Consider the following 24198-nt stretch of genomic DNA (forward strand, 5'->3'; position numbering starts at 1 on the left):
TGTGAATTGATCTATATATAAATATTAGAAAGGACATTAAATATAAATATTATTTCAAATCGTAGAATATTTTGTAGTTTTTTTATGCATTTTAAAATGTCTGTTTTTGCCAAATGCCACAGAAATTTGAGTGTGTGTGTGTGAGATTGAGCATCTCTTTTCTATATTGCATTTGTGCTCTAGTACCAAGCCTTCCTTTCTGTGTTAAAATTTTCAGATTTATTCTGGATGCATTGATTTTTTTAAAAATACGTTTTCAATTGGGGTCATTTTGACCCCCAAGGGCCTCTTTGTAAAAATATTTTGTACACATCTTCAGAATGACGGAATCAAGCCCAGTTTTTTATATGAATTACAGATAATCTAGATATGAAGGGAACCATTTTTTTTAAACTGAAGAAAAGTGGCTAAGGGGTCAAAATATCAGGGTAAAGTCCCTCTCAGACTCTATGGGATTGTATTTTGCTTACAAAATCATACAAAATAGAACAATATAAAGATCCATAGTAGGACACATGTTGGTAACATTAGATAAAAACTACATCAACAAAGATTTAAGAAAACATGGAATAACATCAATCGTATGAATTGTTTCTCTGGCTTTTCAAGGAAACAAGGGACGTTGTTTCATCCATTGTAAGACCCCACATTTTGAAAACATGTATTGTAGAAGAGACCTCATGGACATGATATTTCCTCTCTTTAGCGGTTGAGCCACATGCTCTCGTGTAGCTTATGTTGAGTTTTATTAGACAGCTGTAGCCCATATTATGAACCGCTTTGTAATGAATGTTTCCAATGGAGCTCTATAGAAGTCAAGGGTAAGAGTGCAAATATGGCACTGACGTAACTCTTTCAACAATGATACTTAACCGTGCCAGAAAAGAGAGTATTAATGTATTGTACATATCGAGTCTGTTACTATTCTTACAATGAATAAGGATAAAGCAACTTAGTGTCACGATGTTGTGTCGTTCTGTGCCACGGTTTTTATGATAGCTTGGAAGACTTTTAACATCAAATAATAGCACTTATAAATCATACAAATGCTTACCATGTGTTCAGAAACCTTTTCGAAAGAGATACAATAAGATTATTGCTCATATCTGCTATGTCTTTAGAGATAATGCCAGTTTGTCTGGTTCACTGATCGGATTTTTGCAGTTATGAGACTGGAATGTTATCGTTGTGCTATAATTTTTATATTCAAGGGCTGGATTTCATCAATGTGCTCAAAGTTCACATTGTTTCCTTACTAGGGAATTATTATGACAAACCCACAAAGAAATCTGAGGTTTGGATGCTTTGATTTGTTGAAGGAAAACTTTCTGTTTTGGCATTGTTTTGTTTGATTTTATCTAGTTTTGTTGCCAGCCGTTTATTCTCAGTGCAACAGAACCTCGTATATTTGATGGGTCTGGGTTGTATTTTTATTTATTTTTTATTGTATTTCAATGATGGCACGCAACGTTTTCATGTGGGCGTCGGTAGTGACTAAATTTGTCAAAATACAGTTTCAAAAAGCATTTTCTCTTCATTTGCTTATATTGTAACCCAAGTTTCAATAAATTGTATGGTTAAAAGCATTTCTTTCCAAAACATTCAGAAACAGGATCAGTTTTTGGGTGGCAGCTCACCAACGCAGAACCACGGTAGTGTGTCACGGGATCAAATGATCAAAGCCATCAGCAGTAATAACCGAAGCAGTGAAGCATAACTTAAAGACATCGTAACTAGGACACACTGTTATGCTTCACAACTTTACATTGAACGGTGTAAAATAAGCCTTGTGTTAAATCTTTTTATAGCTTCTTTTGACAAGCATTATAAGCCAAAGGCTTTTTGCGATCTCTTGAAAGTTTAATTAGTTTAGCTGTAACCACAAACAGACCTCCAAAATATTGTCATTGATTTTTAATAAGCTTTGCCAAGGCTCCTAGAGTTAACTTGCATTCATCTGTTTTTATTGGCGAGTTACAGTCTTAAGTAAATGCTATGACTGCTTTCAAGTGTTGGTTTGAGGAGAAATGTGACATCTCTTTATTCATGCCAAATTTCTAACCTTTGGATTGTTGTGATCTAAAAGCATTATGAAAAGTTTTTTGCCTCTTGGATGTAACGCATGGACATTTTTCTTTCTTGCGTTGCTGTCCTCGGCCAATAAACTTATTTTTTTTAAAGACAAACCACAAACTCAATTTTGTTTTTCCACAAGAGTTATTTAAAAATATTAGCTATTATTTAAACTATTAAGTATGTACTTTAAATATTGTTATTTAACATAGTAAGGAATTAAACCTTAAGATGTGGTAATGACACAGTTGTAATCGTTGCTGTGATTGAAATTGAATAATGTGACATATTGGATTTTGAGAGATGATTGGTTATATGAAATGCACGAGGTTGTATACTATCACCTATAGGCCTGAACTGATTCTAAATTTGAATCTCCATCATTCACAAAATTTTGCACATGACCCACCTCTTGCGTGTTCATTTATTAAAGAGGACATATCATGAAAATCTGACTTTTTCCACCTAGAAAATATGAAAAAGATCAACCTAGTTTTGGTAAACCATTCTCTGCAAGCATGTGAAAAAATAAGTCATACATTTTTGGCTCCACTTGTGATGTCAGAAGGGGATTATATCTCAACTTAATCTGCACTATCAACCACTGTACTGCCATTTAATGCAGAGATCAACTAATTTGCATTTGAAAGGACACACCCAGAACGGCACATTTTTGCCCACACCTACAAAGTGGCATTTTTTAACTGTACGGCTCAAGTGGTTAAAGGCGGGGTGCATGATCTCTGAAAGACAATGTTGATATTTTAAATCACCTATACAACACGCCCCCACTCCAATAGAATCTGGACCTTCTTTTGATAGACCCGCCCCACACATACGCAACCCAGGCCATGATGTCGGTTAGTAGACACGCCCCTTACTGCTGGCTACAAGTGTGTTTTGGTACTCGGCATAATTCCCTTTTCCAATGTGTTTTTCAAAAATCATGCACCCCCTCTTTAAACAAGCCTCTGTAATTGGCGGAATGATACTGGTGGAATATCACAAGGCCGGAGAAGCCTCTCAGCCAATCAGGTTCGAGAACCAGAAAATAACTTTTTTATATATTTTTGATGAGAAAGTTCCCACAGTTAGATTGTAGAAAAAATGGGTCTCATTCAGTTAACATGCGTACACAGAAATTTGTTTGTGAAATGTGTGTATGGACTTTTTTTAACTTACAAATCATGATAAAACAAAAACTTTCTTACTAAATTTATTTTAAATGTATGCAAAAACGTAAGAACAACTTAGACCACACGTACGCAATAATCATGAACAAGAAAAAAATATATATAACACATTTCATTTAATTTTTAAAAATAAATTTTAGTATGAACGTTTTTGTTTACTCATGATTTGTTAGTAAAAACGTCCATACGCACATTTCACAAACAAATTTGTGTGTATGCATGTTAATTGAATGAGACCCATTTTTTAAAAAATAAGTTGTTTCGTGCACACGCGAAACTAAACTTAAAAAAAAATTCTGCACGTGAAGGTTTCATGTGAGCACATGAAAGTTTCACGTGAGCACATGAAACTAAATTTTTGATTTTTTTTAACTCCAATGTCACCTTAGCATTTTAACTCTGGCATTTTGGGTAAAACTGGTTTACAATTATAATTAATTGTAGAGGTTGTCAAGATCATGAGAATCAATGCATTCCCTTTCATGTTCGACAAGTTAATTTGTCCTGGTAATGTATTCTGCTTCCAAAATATGCTTTCAGAATTTTTCAAAGGATCACTACAGTCTGTAAAAACAGAAATCACACGCGCCGCTGAGCTAAAACCGAATAACTTGAAAACTTCCTGTTCTTCCAAATAAACATCGGGGGGAACCGTATGCAGAGTTCCAAGATTTTGGCGCCAGACAGCGCTCTAATGTGGAGGCCATATGATAAGTTTCATTCAGATGTTTTGCACATGTATTCAAAATTGAATGTGAATTTAACTATTGTGCTTTTTTTATGATATTGAAGTGTAAATGTGTAATCTGCTGTGTTTTTGTAGCTCAGTGGTAGAGCATTGTGTTAGTACAAAAGTTGTGGGTCCGATCTGCCAAATGCGTAAATATAAATGCATGCACTTGTCACTTCAAAGTTTGATTTAAAACTTATACATCAACATTTCTTATCAAAATTACTTTAATAATAGCAATAAATATGTCCAAGGAGGCACCCTCACCATTTTATAAGATTACATCATAACATTTTTAGATTGTAACATAGCTACATTGCCTTGATTTAAAGACAACAGTCCAATGTTGAAACTATACAGGGTAATTTATGAGCCGTACCATCATGCTAAATGTAGTCCATATCCAAAGTCCATGTACTTATATACAACCAGGACAAGGTCTGAAACGGGCATTCGACCACCATCTCATTTCTCAGAAAGCTTCTGTATTTATTTCCAGTCACTTGAATGTCCAATTATTTTCTGTATCTTTTAAACTGTCGTCTTTGTTAATGCTGGAATGTTGTTGAATGAATTTCAATCAAAAGTTCAGGCTTTGGATAGGCATAGAGTCCTCTGTAGTTTTTTATCAAAGTACCAAACAACACAACAGACATTATATTTGAATGTACGTATACCATACGATTAGAAAAAGACTTCTATGTACATTGATAAAAAGTGTCATATTTCAGAGCAAGCGTTTTGTAACAGCACCGAACTGAATGGACTGGATTGTGCCATAATTATCCCATAGCGTACTGTAAAGGTCAATATTTGAGAATGGCACCATTGTCCATTTAGGCAAAGATGAATCAGTTTTAGACCGCCATATCCCAAAACAATACGTTTATAATAAAAAGAAGAATCATTGAGGAACCCAGCGCATTTGCAGAGCTCATCTTTGGTCCTGTTAAACGTTGACTACGTGAACCGTGCCGTAGCTCCACCCCAGTTGCTGTGCTGCACCTCACCATCGGTGTCTGAAATGACGTCGGTCTTTTACCAAGTCGATCCGGGCTGGATCCATCCGTGGGCCTTTCCCCGATAAACAACAGGGGTTGGCCCTTATGATCCAGCTCCATTTTAAACAACTCGTACTCTTTGTGAGGAAGCCGAATCCCCAATGCTTCACAACCATCCGTCCAGGTTATATCTTGCTCGACGCCCAATTCCCACCCACTTGCCTGGCCACAGCTTCCGTTCTGTGCCGAATTCAATTCCCGCAACAATCCTCGTTCAAACACGGCCACTTTTGCTCGTGTCACTTTGAAAACTAGTTCAGTGGCACCACGTACTTTAATAGACTTTCCTGCTTTGACGTAATGTCCTGATGCAGATAGTGTAAAACTAGGTCGCCGGCACACTGGGTCAGAGTAATGTTGATAGGTTCCCTCCCATGTGCGATGCTCCTCGTCGAAGGTAAAAAGACGTGTGAGAAAGAGGACGGATGGACGAGACTCGCAGCGTTGGCTCACCCAGCGTCCGTTCAGGTTTAGGGGTGTAGATGCTGATGAGGGCAGAATGGGTGGATGCTGTTCAGAGCTTCGGTATACCAATGCACACACTGGACATGGATGAATATGATGCTAAAATTAAAAAAAATATTTTATTAGTTTTGTAATAGTAAGATGCCATAGCTGCCCTAAAGTAACAGGATTGGAGATTACCAACTACCAAGCACTATTTTTTATTCAGATGCATAAGGGTGATTCTTGCGAAATTAGACTTATGAGATGTCATGAAACATTTGGATAAAAAGTAAATGCAAAGTAAGAGTATCAAAATAAGAAGCCTACAGTTACAAATCTCTTCATGTATTATTTTGCACATGATTTCAAATGACATCATTCAAACCAGTTTTGTTGTTTTAAGAAGAACATTTTCATTACTGCAACATGTCATGACTGGATTTGGGTTCTTTGACATGGAAATATTTATAATTTATAAAAAATCTAAAAATAAAACACTTCAGTGCATGTTAAACTATAAACATTTACAGTAAAGAAACATGTAGAGACAATAATAAGGAATATTAATGTGTCCAAGACCAATTTTCTCATCCTCCGCAACAATTTTCAATCATTGTTTAAGCCCTCAATGAACTAACATTTAAAAAAAATGTTGGAAGATACATAATTGATTGTGACACTCAAGATGGCTACCAGGTAAGCAGTTCTTATTTTTTCTCTCCAGATAAAAGTTGAAATTTTGTTTGTCATAGTAGCCTACCTAAACAACTTTTTAGTTCTCATTACCGAAACATGAGTTTGTAAATGCATATATTTAATGTAATATCATGTTGCGGTAATGGTTGGTAAATGTAGAGACAATAATAAGGAATATAAATATGTCCAAGAAAAATTTTCTCATCCTCCGCAACAAGTTTCAATCATTGTTTAAGCCCTCAAGGAACTAACATTTTTCAAAAATAAAATTGTTGGAAGAGACATAATTAACTGTGACACTCAAGATGGCTACCAGGTAAGCAGTTCTTATTTTTTCTCTCCAGATAAAAGACAACTTTTTAGTTCTCATTACCGAAACATGAGTTTGGAAATGCATATATTTAATGTAATATCATGTTGCGGTAATGGTTGGTAAATGTAGAGACAATAATAAGGAACATAAATGTGTCCAAGATTTTCTCATCCTCCGCAACAATTTTCAATCATTGTTTAAGCCCTCAAGGAACTAACTTTTTTTTTTTAATTAGTTGGAAGGGACATAATTGACTGTGACACTCAAGATGGCTAACAGGTAAGCAGTTCATATTTTTTCTCTCCAGATAAAAGTTAAAATTTTGTTTGTCATACTAAAAAAAAATTTTGTTCTCATTACCGAAACATGAGTTTGTAAATGCATATATTTAATGTAATATCATGTTGCGGTAATGATCAATTTTGATAATTATAATAATTGTAAATGAAATATTTTTTAAATCCTCAAAAAATAATGGTTATAGTAAGTTCAGACCTTAATCTTATATGTGCAAAACAAATTGGCTTCAAGGGCTTTTAAAAAATTCTGATGCTGGACACCTTGTAAGTCTGGATTTCGTGAGAATCACCCATAAGTGTAGTACTAGTACAGTTTTTCTTGTGGTATGTTCCAGTTTTTGGCCCTTTTATGCAGATAAACCAACATGAGCCACCAACATAACAAATCAAAGTGCTCATAACAAACATATTACTAACTTTAAAAATGTTAAAAAGCATTGTTTTTTAGATTTACACTAAGCTCATCTAAACTCTCACCATAGCGTTCTGTAGAGGCTCCTGGTAACCAGTGGGTCTATGATAAATCCTTTCATTCCAGTCTGTGTGTATATCCCCTAAGAACAGCTCCTTTACCGTCCTGCTGTGAGGATAATGATGGGTCTCCACCCTCAGTAACTCCAGCTCCATCATGGAGAATCCAAGAGCACCCAAGCAGTCTTTCTCTTCTTTGGCATTAAAGAGTTCATAAAGCCGATGACGCGCCAGGTGTCCACCAGCTTCCAGACAGGATGAGGGCAGACGGGTGGAGAGTTGATGGATGGCCTTTTGACTGTGAATGACCATTCCTACTTTATGGAGCTGGTGCTCCGCTTCAGTCGCGCCGCGGGTGATCCATGATGCCTGGCGTAGTTTCAGTTTACCTCTGATCACGAGGGAATAGGCAGGCGTGTGACAGTCGCTATCTGAGTAATAGTGCTGGAGAGCCTTGAAGAGACGGGTCGGGCTTTGGTGAAATGTGTAGGATCGAGTGAGGAATTCTGCACCGGGTCGCACCTCACATCTGAGGAAAAAATGATCTAATGAGATGTCATGCACTTTAAAACAAAAAAAAAATGCTAGGTTGTTTTAACCCATTGTTCAAATATAAACACTTTATGGTTTAATTTAACCCAACGGCTGCATAAGTTTTTCCCTTTTTGACCCAACGCTGGGTTGAAAATAACGTAGTATTTTTTAGAGCGTGTCTAGTTAAAGTCAACATAAAAAGTACACTCTTAAAAAATAAAGGTACTATCAGCGAAGAACCAATTTGGTTCCCCAAAGGATAGTTCTTATAAATTATGTCTCTTACTTTTTACAGTCTTTTCTTTCTCCACTAAAAAGATCCTTTTGTGAAACAGAAAAGTTTTTCATATGTTAAAGGTTCCTTATAACCCAACGCTATCTTACGAAAATTCACATATTTTATGAGTTGTCTAATTCGTATTAATTTATACAACCACATTCGTAAGTTTTGGTATGATTTGCCTTGACCCCTGTGACGTTGGGGTCAAGTGCAGAGTTTGGGGTTCAGTTTCGTTGTTGTTGTTTTTTCATGAGAATTTTACGATTTTGTGTGATTAACTTCGTATGAATTAGCCAACTCGTAAAATATGTAAGATTTCTTGTGATATCAGGCTGTAAAACCATACACATTATGATGGTGTGAATTATATTTATGGTGAAAATCTCTACAATATTTAGCTGGATTATACATGTACTTTTACGGTAACATATTTCCACATACGGTAGGACTTTCCACAGTTCCCTTTTGATCTTATTTCATTTTGAAAATTATGTTATCAAGTACAAAGCAGATTTATATTAACAAACTAACTAACAGTTAATTAAATACACAGTTAAGAATTGTGAAATATACAAAACCTTGCTGTAATGAAAAAGAAAAAGCCACTGATTTTTTTTTTTACAGTTTTTAAAGGAAAACACCACAGTTTATAATATTTTACTATGTTCTTACCTCCAATAAAGGAATATTCCATTTTCTTAAAAGAAAAATCCAGATAATTTACTCACCACCATGTCATCCAAAATGTTGATGTCTTTCTTTGTTCAGTCGAGAAGAAATTATGTTTTTTGAGGAAAACATTGCAGGATTTTTCTCATTTTAATGGACTTTAATAGAGCCCAACATTTAATACTTAACTCAACACTTAACAGTTTTTTTTCAAAGGAGTTTCAAAGGACTGTAAACAATCCCAAACGAGGCATAAGGGTCTTATCTAGCGAAACTATTGTCATTTTTGACAAGAAAAAAAAAATATCCACTTTTAAACCACAACTTCATTTTGTGATTGACATTTTCGATGACATGGTGGTGAGTAAATTATCTGGATTTTTCTTTTAAGAAAATGGACTATTCCTTAAAGACAAATTAATACACACCTATCTTTTATCAATGCGTGCACTTAATCTTTGTACGGTGCATTGTAAATGTGTTAGCATTTAACCTAGCCCCATTCATTCCTTAGGATCCAAACAAGGATGAATTTAGAAGCCACCAAACACTTCCATGTTTTCCCTATTTCTCGGCACGCAGTTACGTTACGTGATGATGTTACTGCAGCAGAGGTTGAAGTGCTGCAAACTAGTGCTTTTTCGCAATAAAGTTCTCATTTTTTATCCGCTTATCCGTAACAGTCTTTAAATAGGGAAAACATGGAAGTGTTTGGTGTAGGGTGGCCATTCGTGCCAGTTCAGCCGGACACGTCCCGAACATGTTTTCGGGTTCGTTCTGCGGAAGTCGCGTTGGTCGACCGCATACATCATCGAGGTTCTCACATTTCAGTTAAAATAATTAAGATTTATTTATTTTAAGACATACTATCGTAGTTTCATTCTTCCCTTTAAATGTAACGGTTGCTTTTCTGAAATAAAACCCGAAATATTAAACCTTGATGACGTATGTGGTCGACCAACGCGACTTCTGGAGAACGAACCCGAAAACATGTTCGGGACGTGTCCGGCGGAACTGGCACGAATGGCCACCCTAGTTTGGTGGCTTCTAAATTAATTCATAAGGAATGAATGGGGCTAGGCTAAATGCTAACACATTCACAACATGCTGTACAAAGGTTATGTGCACGCATTGAATAAAGATGGGTATGTATTAATTAGTCTAATTTGAGGTAAGAACATAGTAATATATTGAAAAACTGTGATGTTTTCCTTTAACTGTAAACTTGTTCATGTTTCCTGTATCTTTACAGTTTTTTTACAGTAATTATTTAGCACCTTTATTTTTAAGATTGTGCAGCCTATTGTACTTCATGAAAAATTATGTATTTTTTATCTTTGAAATAATGTGCACCGATGAATTGAGGATAAGTCCAAGAGCATGTTTTATGGTTCTTCAAGGAAACTTATGTCGTTTTTCTATAACCTGTAGAACCTTCTCAACTAAAAAGAACTATTGGTCTAACAGAAAGCTTCTGAGGATACTAAAGGATCTTTATGGAGCCATACAACCTGACAAAGAACCTTTTAGAAATATTTATTCATAATAAAGAAGAGGTTTTCTACCTGCTTGACACCCAGTGCCCATCCAGTTTGGGTGGTATAGTGGCTGTAATTCTTGCCTCGTTCTGCAGGTGGCGTAACCGAGCCTGGCACTGGGGTTCCCAAAACAGCCTTGTGCTGAGGTTGCCGTGTGGTACGAGGGGAGCCGTCGGCACCTCCCACAACTTACTGCCCTTCACACACAAAACTGAAGAGAAACAGACGAAAATTATCATTTGAACATAAAGTTGACACTGCGTGAGAAAGATTTCCAGTAAAAATTCGGTTAATTCAGTTTTGAATTACATCGGCTTGCATATCCTTTACCAGTATTTCATCAAGTTGTCCTAAAACATGTGGAAACTATTTTATATTAAGCTGAGGTTATGACTTTGACAGGAAAACCATCTTTTTAATAATCTTAACTATTTGTTTTCTTCGTATTATTAAAGTTGTGAAGCATATGTTGGCTACATTGCATTTGATGTGGCTTGGATTTCTTTTTAAATGAATTTTTTTCTCAATTTAATCACACATTATGTGAAAATTTATCAGAAAAGTTGTATGCCTCTGCTCCAACTGGTTAACAAAAAAATGCAGCATTGATGTCAAATCAACATATATTTTTGTGTTACTTTAACTCAGTCAAAACTTAAAATTGTAGGTTGAATTTATTTGCAAAACCAAGTTGTTTTAACTTCAGTTCATGCTGCATGTTTTGTGTATCATTCATCACAAATAGTGACTAATGTACGACCGATAAAGACACTAATACTGGAGAAGTTTAGCTTATTCAATTATTTAAGACTACTATAATTTAACGTTTGAAGGAGAACACCACCGTTTTTCATTTTTTGTTATGTTCTTACCTCAGCTTGGATGAATGGATGCATGCCTGTCTTTTCTCAGTGCGTGCACGGTCTTTGTGCGGCGCTTTGTGGGTGTGTTGGCATTTAGCCTAGCCCCATTCATTCCTATGGCTCCAAACAAAAGTTTTATTTTGTGCCTCCATACTTACTCGTGTAACTACTCATGTAACAGTCTTAAAAATAGGGAAAACATGGAAGTGTTTAGTGGCTTATAAATTCATCACTGTTTGGATCCTAAAGAATGAATGGGGCTAGGCTAAGTGCTAACACATTCACGACGCGCTGTACAAAGATTAAGTGCACGCATTGAAAAAAGATAGGTATGTATTTATTTGTCTAAGTTGAGGTAAGAACATAGTAAAACATTAAAAACAGTGGTGTTTTCCTTCAAACGCTATAAAACATAGGTGGTGATAAGTTTTAAGCTCTTATGTGTTTCTGTTGCTCAATTGAGCATCGTGTTAACAATGCAAAGGTCATGGGTTCAGTCCCAGGACACACATACTGAGTCGCTTTGAATAAAGCATCTGCCAAATGCATCAATGTAAATGTAATGAAAGGAGATTAAATAATAATGTGGGTTGTCGTTGCTTGTAAAAGTTGCCAATGCATTCAATTCAAAAGCCGTCAGTGAAATCATTCCAGAGCGTCTCAGTTTGCAATAATACTCTTGATCTCTTCTCGTGATTCTTGAGCCACATTTCCAAATAAATGAAGCCTGTAAAAAACCTCACACACTTCAAAAAGCTTCAGTTTCTCTGTGCACCATCAGCCATAAAAAGAAGAACATTTCGCTTCTTGTTTCTTTATGGTCCAGAAACAGGATTCTGTTGAAGTGGAAGTGGTTGAAGGATTTTGCATTTCTGTAATTTTCCATGTAATGAAACGTGATGAGGTCGATTAGAGCCATATATAGATCCAAATCCTGCTCCCACCACCGTCTGTGGTAAAGGGGGTGAGGGGCTTAGAGGTTTGGCACATCACTTCAATCAAGTCACATCTTCTAGGGGATGGGAAGGGATGCTTACTGCCGGCCAATGAAAACAACAATTTTTGACAATTTTTTTAAATGCAAACACGCTCCCAGCGTGCGAAGAGTGAGGTTTAGCAAACACCATACTGGGCATCTTTGTTTGAGATGTAAATCTCTTTCCCGTAGGCCTGACCACAGACCTGTCCTTGAGTAAGATCTTTTAGATATATGGTGTGGTAAACCTGATGAGCAGAATTGGATTCAGACAGAGGTTACACTGGGGTGATTTGTTGCGTAGGACGAATGCATGCGGAGGAGTCTTTTAATTTGCTTTTATCAAATTGCATTTGAAGAGCTATGGCGGGATGGGGATAAACTGTGTAATGGGGTTATTTTAGGGACGTCTCAAACAAGAAATGATTGCAAGATCTACAGCAGATCACATTACATCCCAAATTCAAATAAAAATGTCAATAGAAAAGGTATTATAATATGCATAAGTTATGCGCAAATACATTTTACTTAAAGCACTGTGAAAAATAAATGTCTTAGTTTTGTTGTCTTGATTTCCACACTGTAAAAAGTGAAAGTTAGATTAATTACTTTAATTTGATAAAGCTTAAAGAATAGTTTACCCAAAAATGACAATTCTGTCTTAATTTACCCACCATCATGTTATAGGCCTATATTTTCCTTTTTTCTGATGAACACAAAAGAAGACATTTTAATTAATGGTGATAAGCACAAAGCTGGTGGAAACCAACCTGATTTCACGAATTTCCGTGTATAGTTACAGAATATTTTGCTAATTTTTCAGTGGCATTGTCACGGATTTCCGAATTTTTCCGTGGCCGGACCACGGACTTTCTTTTCCGTGTCATTGTCACGGATTGGTTACTCAACTGTTTTTCCTATTTTCTTACTATTGTCGCTACCATTTAGGGTTGGATTTACATCTCTAACCCTAATGCCAGGTGACAATGGTTTAAAATGTAGAAAATATAAAAGAATAAATAAGAAAAAAATAGTATAAACCAATACTTAAAGTGACATCCTAACGCAAACACCAAATCTAACCCTAAACCGAAGCGACAATGGTTTGAAAATAGGAAAAACTGTTGAGTAACCAATCCGTGACAATGACATGGAAAAGAAAGTCTGTGGTACGGCCACGGAAAATCGAAAAAGTGAGCAAAATATTTTGTGACTATACCACGGAACTTTGTGAGATGATGTTGCGTAAACCATTGACTTCCATAGTAGGAAAAACAAATCCTATGGAATTGAATGGGACCGTCAACTGTGTGCTTACTATATTTTTATCAAAATATCTTCATTATCATTATCACAAAACTTCCAAAATTTTTATTTAAAGTAAATACTATGTAAGTCAATGGGTCCCACCGGCTGTGTGCTTATCATCGTTTCTCGAAATGTCTTTTTTGTGTTCATCAGAAAAAAATTCATGAAGTTCTAAAACAACATGAGGTAAGTAAATGATGACAGTATTTTCATTTTGGGTTGAATAAGTGTTACTGATTGAACAGTGGCGGCTTGTGTCTGCTCTTTCTATGGGCGCAGATTCAAAATAAGTGTTCGGTGTGTCATGTGCGTTGCTTGCGTTTTCAAAATATGTGTTTGTTGCGTCATGTGAACCATGTGCATCACGTGTTTTGTCAAAATAAGTGACTGATGCACACGCGCAAAACCGTTTATGATAAAAGAGACGCTCACGTTCACAAAACACATGCAAGGCACTCCATTAACAGTAAACTCTGAATACACATGAGATTATGCGAGTATCTGGCAAACGCGAGCGTCTCTTTTATCATAAACCCTTTAGACGCGTCTGCAGCAGGCACTTATTTTGACAAGACACGTGATGCACACAGGATCTCTCGACGCACAGAACACATATTCTGAAAAAAGAACCACACACATGACGGGCTACATACATGTCGTGGCGAACTTCGCATTAAGGGCCTTTGATAAAAGTAGTCACCGCCGCCATGCAATTGAAGTAATTTTAAAAAATTCCCATAAATTTTTCACTTAAAATGAGAAAATTGAAGTTGATAAAACTTACATTTTTAAGTGTTACTAATTGAAGTAATTTTTCAAGTAGATTCAACAAATTTCTAAAAACTATTAAACTAAGATACATTTACTTGATCAGCAAGATGACCCAAGATATTTAAAACTCTTTTCCTGAAAAATAATGTAATTCCGGTGAAATTATGCTTCAAACTGATTAAAATTTCTGGGGTAAGAAAAATGAACATGAATGATGTTTTTTCAAATAGGTTTAAAATGGTATACATTTTTCTTACCCCATTTGCAGATATTGCAATAAATATATCTGGATTTAAGAATTATAGGAAATGTATTACTAGAAAATGAGAAATAATCAGACATTCATTTTTTGCAATAAGTGATTTGCATAAATTTGATCATTTTTATAGTGAAATTCAACAAGCATCTCTCACACAACATTAAAAGTGATGTTTACATTAAATACTGCATGTTTTATGACCTACACCTACACTGCACAAAATGATTTTCAAGAAAAAAAATTCTTAGTATTTTTGTCCTGTTTTCAGCAAAATATCTCAAACCTCCCAAATAAGATGCTTTCTCTTGATGAGCAAAACGACCCAAGAAAATAAGTCTAGTTTTTAGACCAAAAATATAAAATGTAAGTGATTTTGTGCATAAAACAAGCAAAAAAATCTGACAATGGGGTAAGCAAATATGTCTTGAATTTTTCTTGAATTTAGTGTTTAAAAAATGTTCAAGAGTATTTGCTTACCCCATTGGCAGATTTTTTTGCTTCATTTGCAATCATTTTGTGCAGTGTAGGTGATTCATAAAACATGCAGTATTTAATGTAAACATCACTTTTGATGTTGTGTGAGAGATGCTTGTTGAATTTCACTATAAAAATGATTTTATGAATGAATTTATCAAATTTATGCAAATCACTTATTGCAAAAAAATGAATGTCTGATGATTTTTGTCTCGTTTTCTAAGACTTTATTAAAATTCTTAAATCGAGATGTATTTAATGCAATATCTGCAAATAGAGTAAGAATCGTATACAATTAAATCTGATCTTATTTTCTTCATTTCTTCGTTTTGCTCATCAAGAAAATGCATCTTAATTTAAAAATTTTTAGATGTTTTTTCAGGACAAAAATCATATTTTGCAGTGTAAGTGGCACATGAAATAGTTGATCCATTGGCAATAATGCAACTCTTTGCAAATAAGGGTATGTTGAGTGATCTGTAACAGTATAAACATCTCAATTCATACTGTAATTTTATTATTGTCTTGATCGGCCAAATGAGCAGAACTAAACAAAAGAAAAGGCTTTACAAATAAAGGAAAACACAAGACTTTCATTTCCATTTGTTAGCTGCGCTAAAACTCATCTGATTGCATTTATTGAGAATGTCAGAGGTTGTTTGCGGCCTAAATGAGGGAATTATTTCCTTATGCTGTTTGGAAAGAATCCACGCTCTTCTGTGCTAAGAGATTTGTTCAATATGAAGCCAACATTTTGAAACAGATTTGCTGCGTGTTAAATGCAGTTTGTTATATGGTTAAGCATTATCTTTAATCAGGCAGATTTTCTCCTTTGTTTCATTTTCCAGATGATTGTTTCATATTACTTGCATTTAGATGACTTCGATAAAGCTTGTCCTGGTGGTTTTGTGAATGATTCATATAATCATAATCATCAAAATGTTATTTGTTCGGCCTTTTGTCAGATCAAACATTTCTGAATCATATTACATTTATGCGTTTGGCAGACAATTTTATCCAAAGCGACTTACAGTGCAGTACAACAAGATCCTTTTTTATCAGGATGTGTGTTCCCTGGGTTGCGTTGCTACAGTATGACATCACCAAGACTCTTATCACATAAAGTGCTTTTTTATAATCAAATCAATGATTTTGTTTCACAAAAGGTTCTTTAGATTATAAAAATGTAAGTAAGAAATGTTTTTTAAAGAACCTTTGACTGAAAGGTTCCTTGTGGAACCAAAAATGGTTCTTTATGGCATTGCTCTGTAGAAATAATAGGGTCTTAATAAACCTGCTCGGAATATCTTTAAAATTTTCTTTACTAATAGAAGAAGTGACCCATGTACATAGAGACCCAGGTAGATTGGCAGTGCATCATATTTACCAGCAGAGGGGGCTGTGGTGGATGTGTGTGTGTGTGGTCTCAGGTTTACAGACATTTTCCTTTAGTGTAGAGCCAAAGTAAAGTTACCTGTCCTAATGTTTCCAGCCTTCAACACCCGCAGACACGTACACACACTGGAGATTTATTGAGATGGGGTTTAATTTGTTTGTTTTTATGTGTCATTTCAATTTTAGCTCTTTCTTCCCACTAATGCGTCATTTCTGTCCAGTTACCATATATAAAAAAATCTGTTCCTACCTACCCGTATTTCTGCCTCAGGTTTTTTCTTACCTAACTAACACGTGCACATACACGTGATTTATGGGCATGTTTAAATATTTATTGATCGGCTTGCTGGACAGGGCTTATCCTAGTCTCAGACTAAAATGCATGTTGGAGTTACCTTAAAGGTGACATATCATGAAAATCTGACTTTTTTCATGTTTAAGTGCTATAATTGGGTCCCCAGTGCTTCTATAAACCTAGAAAATGTGAAAAAGATCCCAGTAACTTGGTAAACCATTCTCTGCAAGCATAGCTAATTGAAATTTGGCTCCCCTTGTGATGTCAGAAGGGGGTAATATTGCCCCTTAATCTGCACTATCCAATCACGGCACTGCCATTAAGTGCAGATATCAGCTTATTTGCATTTTAAAGGACACCTAAAATGGCACATTTTACCTACAAAGTGGCAATTTTAACATGCTATAATAAATTATCTATATGATATTTTGTGCTAAAACTTTACAGACATACTCTGGGGACACCAAAATTTTTAAAGAAAGTCTTGTGAAATGTCCCCTTTATTTAAATAAGATATTGCACTTAAATATCTTAGTCGCCAAGAAACGTAAGTAGCGATTGTTTTTATTCCCTGTAGTGACGTGTATAATATAATTTGCGTTTTTGATTTAAGATTATGAGGGCACATTAATAAAAAAAAATAATGCAGCTCACAGATAAGTCATTTGTAAAAAATACCACTATATTACAAAACAAATGACAGGTTTTCATTTTAATTTCATGACGACTTGAATATCTCAAGATGCACACCAGTATTGTTTTTTGTATGGTTTCTTTGTAAAAATGACTTAAATTTCCTAATATAACTTAAGCCTAGGCTGGGAAACCGCCCCAATATGTTTAGACTGTACTATTTTTTGGTAATTTTTTTTAATAAAAATCAATCCTCATAACAAAACTACTTAAACTTACTTTGAAATAGCGAATACTGTGGTGCCTATAGGTATAACAATATATGTGGGTCAGTGTAGTTAAAAGTTTTTTTCTCACTTAAACCTGAATATGATTTTGAAAATGTAAAACAAGGAACAGCTATGATGTAAAATGAAGAAGGAAAATCGAAGATTTCGCACTATATGTAAGCAAATCTGCTTTCGCTGAAGAGTATAAGATGCTCTCAGAAACATTCTTCAAATCATGCTGTGAGCGCATGGGTCATCGAGTTTTGCACAAACTTTATGCCAGCTTCAGTTCACGCTGTCATGAAAGCGTAAAGGAGGAATGCACCAAACGCTAACACATTCATTTTCATTTCAACTTTTCACTGGTGGTCTCAAACATTTGGATCCCACTGGATAATACAGATACTGTATCAAACATTTTATACGTGGTTCTTTCATCATACCTGTGTGTCTTCTGCGCTTTCTCTCAATATCACTTTATCTTTGTCTGATGAAGTACAGTCTCAGAAAAGATATACGTTTCAGACAGAAGAGAATCTGTGCATGTATAGGGGCGGTTTTTGTGTGTTTACAAATACGCTTGTGAAGCGTTTGCAAGAACACGTGCATGGGTATATTATTACGGGCCAGTAGAATAAGATTTGTTACTGAGCAGTTCAAGGGTCATGTGAGGAAAAGCGTTTCTGTATTTTTTCCCTAAATCCTCTGTTACTTTATCATTTAGCAGTTCTGTTGTCTTTTCATGAAAGTTAAACCGGCTTAATCCAGCAGTTGTGTTTATTTACAAAAGGGATTAGGAGAGATTTTTCCTACAAACTAACAGTTACCCCTAGGGTAATTTAGGTTTGGTGAATGGACAAACAGCAGCATGACACAAAAATTGGTTATTTTCTACCTTTTTCAAACCATTTGTAACCCAAAGCCCCTGTGTAGTAAATTAACATATGGTGGGTTATTTCAACCTAGTTGGGCCAAGTATAAACATTTTCTTGGTTAATTTAACCCAACCTGAAGCCCAGCATAGTTTAATTTATTTCCCATTGGTTTTGGTTGAAAATTGGTTGAAAAGGTTGAAAATAACCCAGCATAGGTTCATTTATTACCAAGTGATTTAGGTTGAAAATTGGTTGAAAAAGGGTTGAAAATAACCCAGCATAGGTTTATTTATTTCCCAGTGGTTTGGGTTGAAAATTGGTTGAAAAGGGGTGAACATGACCCAGCATAGGTTAATTTATTTCCCAGTGGTTTGGGTTGAAAATAGGTTGAAAAGAGGTGAAAATGACCCAGCATAGGTTAATTTATTTCCCCGTGGTGTGGGTTGAAAATTGGTTGAAAAAAGGTTGAAAATAACCCAGCATAGGTTCATTTATTACCAAGTGGTTTGGGTTGAAAATTGGTTGAAAAGGGGTGAACATGACCCAGCATAGGTTAATTTATTTCCCAGTGGTTTGGGTTGCAAATTGGTTGAAAAAGGGGTGATAATAACCCAGCATAGGTTAATTTATTTCTTAGTGGTTAGGGTTGAAAAATGGTTGAAAAAGGGTTGAAAGTAACCCAGCATTTTTTTTAGATGACATTTTTTTAACAGTAAACCTAATATGAAGAACTCCCAAAATTATTATATTAGTATAGTTAACCCCAAATCTTACTAACTTAACCTTTAATTAGATTTTCTTTATGGTCTGCGATCAGTTCAAGTTTAATACAAGTACAATCATGCAATCTGTTATCACGAAAAATAATTGTAATGTTGTCTATTAATGTAAAGCTGCTTTGAAACAATCACCAATTGTGAAAAGCGCTATATAAATAAAATTGAATTGAATTGAATTGAATATTTTTTATATATTTATTATCTGCAAATATATTATTATATATGTTAGTTTATAATAAAAAATAGTAAAAGTGAATATGATCTTGCATACAGTAAATCTTCATACAGTAAGTTGATCTTTTTTGTTTAAGATGCGTCATTAGTTTTAATTTATATGACGATAGACATTATTCTGTTCGTTAAATACAAAATTGAGACATTCAATATTATTTAATCTATCATAGACACAATTATCTAAGCCAGAGGCAACCACACACCACATCAGTTAACATGACAGTCGCTTTGTTGATGGTCCGATCTTTCACTTCCATGATTGATGGTGTTCAAGCGCCATGCATCCGGTTTTTATGTTTGCGCCTGCTTTTATCCACAAATGCCTGACAGTCATTCTCTCAACTCCTCTGCTTATGAATATTATTCATGCTTTTATTGAGCACCGGCTGAAATTCAGAGCAGATGCATAAAAAATTATAATGATGGAACGGAGAGGAAGACCAGACGTGGCCAAGCAGTTGCTTGGCGCTGTAAATGACGGAGGAAGAGTTATGCTTGAATTTCTGCGTTAATACTGGAATGCATTCATGGTTTAGTATATTGTTTTATCAAATTATTAAAGCATATGGGCACGACATTTCTCACATTCTAGTGTTTTCTGATTTTTTTTAATTAAAGAGAGAACATCCGTGTTCTCCATAAAGGCGCACACGGGTCATGAGTAATTTCGTCAGCCTGTCTCTGTAGTCCGGTGGGCGGCCTGATAGCGAGAACAGAAGCCTATTGCTTTCTTCATCACCCTAATCATCCCTGACTGAAAGGAAGGATAAAAACGGGGGCCGTCGAAGAAAAACAGCCACTAAATGGCACTGGAACAGAGGGGGTCATTAATGCTATTGGGCTGTTACTCTGATCATTATTTTAATGGAGGCATTAGTTCCAGGGCTACGATTCGCTTTCAGATGAAACAATGTCCTTCTTTTCACCCCTGCTAACTTTAAAAGAGTTCGAGACAAAAACGGGGGTCTGGGGCCCGTGGAGAAGACTGACAGCTGAAAAGAGCAAAACGCAGGGAAAGGTGAGAATGAAAACACAGTCAAGCCGAACTGTCTGTCTCTATGCTAAGGCATTTATACGAGGATCTCTTTAAAACCCAAGAGAGCTGTTTAGACCCACATGAAGGGAGAATTTTAAATGATTTTGACAAGTGTAGTTTAGTTCAAGTTTGAAAACGCGCACAGATGCCTAAAAAAAATCAGAGACCAAAATACACTACAATGTTGGATTGTTTTTAAGGGTTGGGTCAAATATAAACAAAGTTAACCTTAACTCAGCGGTTTGTGTTCGTACATATTTGTGTTCTGTAATAAATTATATCAACGTATATTTTTTTGTTACCTTAACTTAATATATAAGGTTAAACAATTTCAACTTGTTTTTGTAAGTTAAAAGTCAAAACTTAAAATAATAGATTCAATTTACTTGCATAACCAAGTTGCCTTAATTTCAGTGTGTATTACGGTAATAAATCATTCTTCTAGCAATGCAAAAGGTTGTAGGTGTAATCCCAGGAAACACACATACTGATAAAAACGTATATCTTGTAATGCACTAAAAGTCACTTTAAATAAAAGACACTAAAAATGCATTGTTTTGTGCATTTTGCTTTACAAGCAATTTAAGGACGCTTTAGAAATGTTCTATATAAAGGTTGCATTTATTAAATAACACATAAGCTATTGTCAGATTATTTTGACAGCTGTCACCTTAATCATTTTAATTACATTTGCGCAGTGCCAAGAATAAAGATGCAAAAAGAAAACGCTCAGACTTGTTGGTCTCTAATGAATGTGCTTTGTCCTCAGTTTATCACAAAGTAACAATCTTTTCTATATTAAAACATCAAACATTTTCAAAATTCATATTTATACACATTTTGCACATAAACAATTAGTGTTGGCTCTGCTTTGTGGTAAGAACGAGTGGAAATAGTCGTGTCTTTTTAATCCTAAAAACGTTAATACAGCTATTCAGATAAGCATATTAGTTTTAGCGCACTAAAAAAACCTTTTGCACACTGTAAAAAATACTTTTTATTAAATCAACTCAGATTTACAAGTCATGTAAACTTATTTTTTATCTTGACTAGAGATGAGTTGTTTTAACTACAGGTGAGTTGTTGTAACTTATAAAATATAGTTAAAAAGTCTACTTAATTTTATCAGTTGTAACAACTCATCTCTTGTCAAGATAAATAATAGTAAATTGACATGAGTTGATTTAACAAATTTTTTTTAAGTTTTGCAAAGTATTTTTACAGTGCACTTAAATTTATAAGTTTAATCAACTTAGTTTTACAAGTTTGTAAAACACTGTATTGACTTGAATGAGTTGCTGTAACTTATAAAATAAAGTTGACACACTGTAACTAAAGCAAATTTATCTTGATTTAATAAGTTACAGCAACTCATCACTTATCAAGATAGTTGAAATGACTTGTAAATCCTAGTTGATTAAACTTAAAAACCTAAGTGCTCAAGTATAAATGTTCATTTACAGAAACTAACTGGAGAATCAAAACACTTTGTGGAACAATAAGTATGATTTTTTTGTAAAATTAGTTTAGTTTTGCAACTTTTATGTTTTACGTACAATATTAAATCTAAATTGATTGAAGATGTTTAATGAAACGATGTCAAAAACCTTTGAAGAACAGCTGAGCAAAAAGAGAACAAAAAGGTTCGAATAAACACATTTACTAACCTTGCACCAGGTACATCATCCAAAATCTCTTCAGCAGGTGAATAAGTTTCTCCCCAGCCATGATCAAACGCATATGTAGAGAGTAAAAATACAAAAACGTCCTGCGCCGGTTGGTCGAGATGTATATCACCAGTTATGCAGGTAAATATAATCCAATGTCAAAGAGTTTTATCACAAGTGTTTCATCTTTCAGTGTGAGGTTTTCCATTCATGGTTGATCTCCTTTAACTTGCAGAATTTAGCTCGCTATAACCGTATATATTTGAATGTGTGTCACTTGTGTGCTGTTTCTGGCGATGTTAAACCTCTGACGGGCTTGTGTGCTGTCTGTCTGTGATCTTAGCTAAGCGAGTGAGAGTATGTCCAAGAGAGGGAGGGGAGAGAGAGAGAGAGAGAGAGAGAGAGAGAGAGAGAGAGAGAGAGAGAGAGAGAGAGAGAAGAGGAGGTGGGAACTTATAACCTCTCAATGTTACTCTCTGGGGAAAACTAAAAGCAAGGTGCAGGACACAGAGGCTTAAGAAACCTGACCACAACATTAGATTAAACATCAGTGTGTTCATTTTCCTCACACACATACGTTCAGATGTTTGACAGATGCAAATTAAGCAGAACGTTTCTTCTATAAACTTTATTTTTTCACACACACAGAGATGAAAAAGCCCTCTCCTCATTTGAGAATAAAGATTTATTGATGGTTATTAAGACTTTATAACATTTATTAACTTATAAACAGGGTTCCCACGGGTCCTTGAAAGTTTGTGAATCTGGGGGGAAATTCAAGGTCCTGGGAAGTTTTCTGGAAAAAAATCCATATTATTCCCTGTGTAGTGTAGGATAATATCATAAAAATTCTAGACTTTTTAAGCACACGTGCTAAACTGTTCGCTTTCAATGCTTATATCTTCTGTATGCGAATGTTGATTCATACCAAAATGCTTTTTTTAGTTGTGTTTGACACAAACGTCACGGGTTACGTATGTAACTGTTGTTCCCTGAGAAGGGAACGAGACGCTGCGTCTCCCTTGCCATACTTCCTGCGTCTCTGTAATGCCGTCTTTGGCATTATTTCAGATATACTTCCTGGCTCCCGCGTCACCCTGTCTTTGTCGTTAAGTCTCACCATTGGTTGAATTTGATATACACATTCAGACACGCTTACCCCTGGAGGCGTCCCCAAAGTGTCACCGCAGTGATGCAACGTGAGTTCCCTCGAAAGGGAACTGTAACAATGTATCTTAAAAGGTAACACAATGTAACCTTGATCTCACTTGAAATGTGTCCCCACATTTAGTCCTTGAATTTGAGGGTATTGGACCTGGAAAGTCCTTGAAAGGTCCTTGAATGTGAAGTTGACTAAGGTGTGGGATCCCTGTATAAAGGAAACCTAATATAAGAAATTCGCTTTCATGTGTTGTTTCAACGTAATTGTGTGTACACGACCACCTTGTAATGATAAAAATCTTTGTTTTAATCCCTGCAAAACCTCAACCGTCTCATGAGACAACCTGTTGACGATTTCTGAGCAAACTGACATCACTTTGCGCAGTTAGGTCATAATTTCTATTTTAAAGCTTCTTTACATAATTCATAACATCACTTACATCACTGAACAATGAAGTAAGGTGCTTATTAAGAAATGCTTGGTTGTTTCAACCCATACTTGGGTACAATTTGGATCAAACACAACTGTTGGATTATAAACTCTACTGAAAAATCCAGCTAAGACCAGCATAAGCTGGTAGCTGGTTTAAGATGGTCCAGCTAGACCAGCTTAAAAAGTGACCAAAACACAGCTAGACCAGCTTGCTACACCAGCAATATCAGCTAAAACCAAGCTGAAAGACCAGCTAAAACCAGCTCACCAGCTTATGCTGGTCTTAGCTGGATTTTCAGTAGGGAATTACCCTTGTTACCCATCTATGGATTGAAACAACCAAGCATTTGAGTTAAAATTATAACTCAACTGTTGGGTTTGTCCATATTGGACACAACTATTCCAGACCGCAGACGACTCCAGGCCGGATCCACACCGAATACGCGCCAAAGTCAGCAGCTCCGGT

At 35.4% G+C, this 24198-nt stretch overlaps 1 protein-coding gene across 1 annotated transcript; it reads right to left on the reverse strand.

Moving 5' to 3' along the window:
* Window positions 1-4205: 4205 nt before the first annotated feature.
* Window positions 4206-22487, reverse strand: apcdd1l (adenomatosis polyposis coli down-regulated 1-like). Its single transcript, XM_055214074.2, has 4 exons — window positions 22139-22487; window positions 10332-10515; window positions 7290-7812; window positions 4206-5621 (listed from the first exon to the last, which is right to left on the reverse strand). The coding sequence occupies exons 1-4, from the start codon at window positions 22209-22211 to the stop codon at window positions 4854-4856; spliced, it is 1548 nt and encodes a 515-aa protein (XP_055070049.2). The 5' UTR covers window positions 22212-22487; the 3' UTR covers window positions 4206-4853.
* Between the last annotated feature and the right edge of the window lie 1711 nt (window positions 22488-24198).

The sequence above is a fragment of the Misgurnus anguillicaudatus genome, chromosome 8 (genome assembly GCF_027580225.2).
Source record: "Misgurnus anguillicaudatus chromosome 8, ASM2758022v2, whole genome shotgun sequence".
NCBI lineage: Eukaryota > Metazoa > Chordata > Actinopteri > Cypriniformes > Cobitidae > Misgurnus > Misgurnus anguillicaudatus.

What these genes read in the sequence shown, in the direction of transcription:
- apcdd1l (XM_055214074.2), bottom strand. Translation starts at nt 22,211, where the DNA reads ATGCGTTTGATCATGGCTGGGGAGAAACTTATTCACCTGCTGAAGAGA. An exon ending in GATGATGTACCTGGTGCAAG is followed by an intron (nt 10,516 to 22,138) that starts GTTAGTAAATGT and finishes GTTTCTCTTCAG; the next exon opens with TTTTGTGTGTGAAGGGCAGT. An exon ending in GGGCACTGGGTGTCAAGCAG is followed by an intron (nt 7,813 to 10,331) that starts GTAGAAAACCTC and finishes TTTTTTCCTCAG; the next exon opens with ATGTGAGGTGCGACCCGGTG.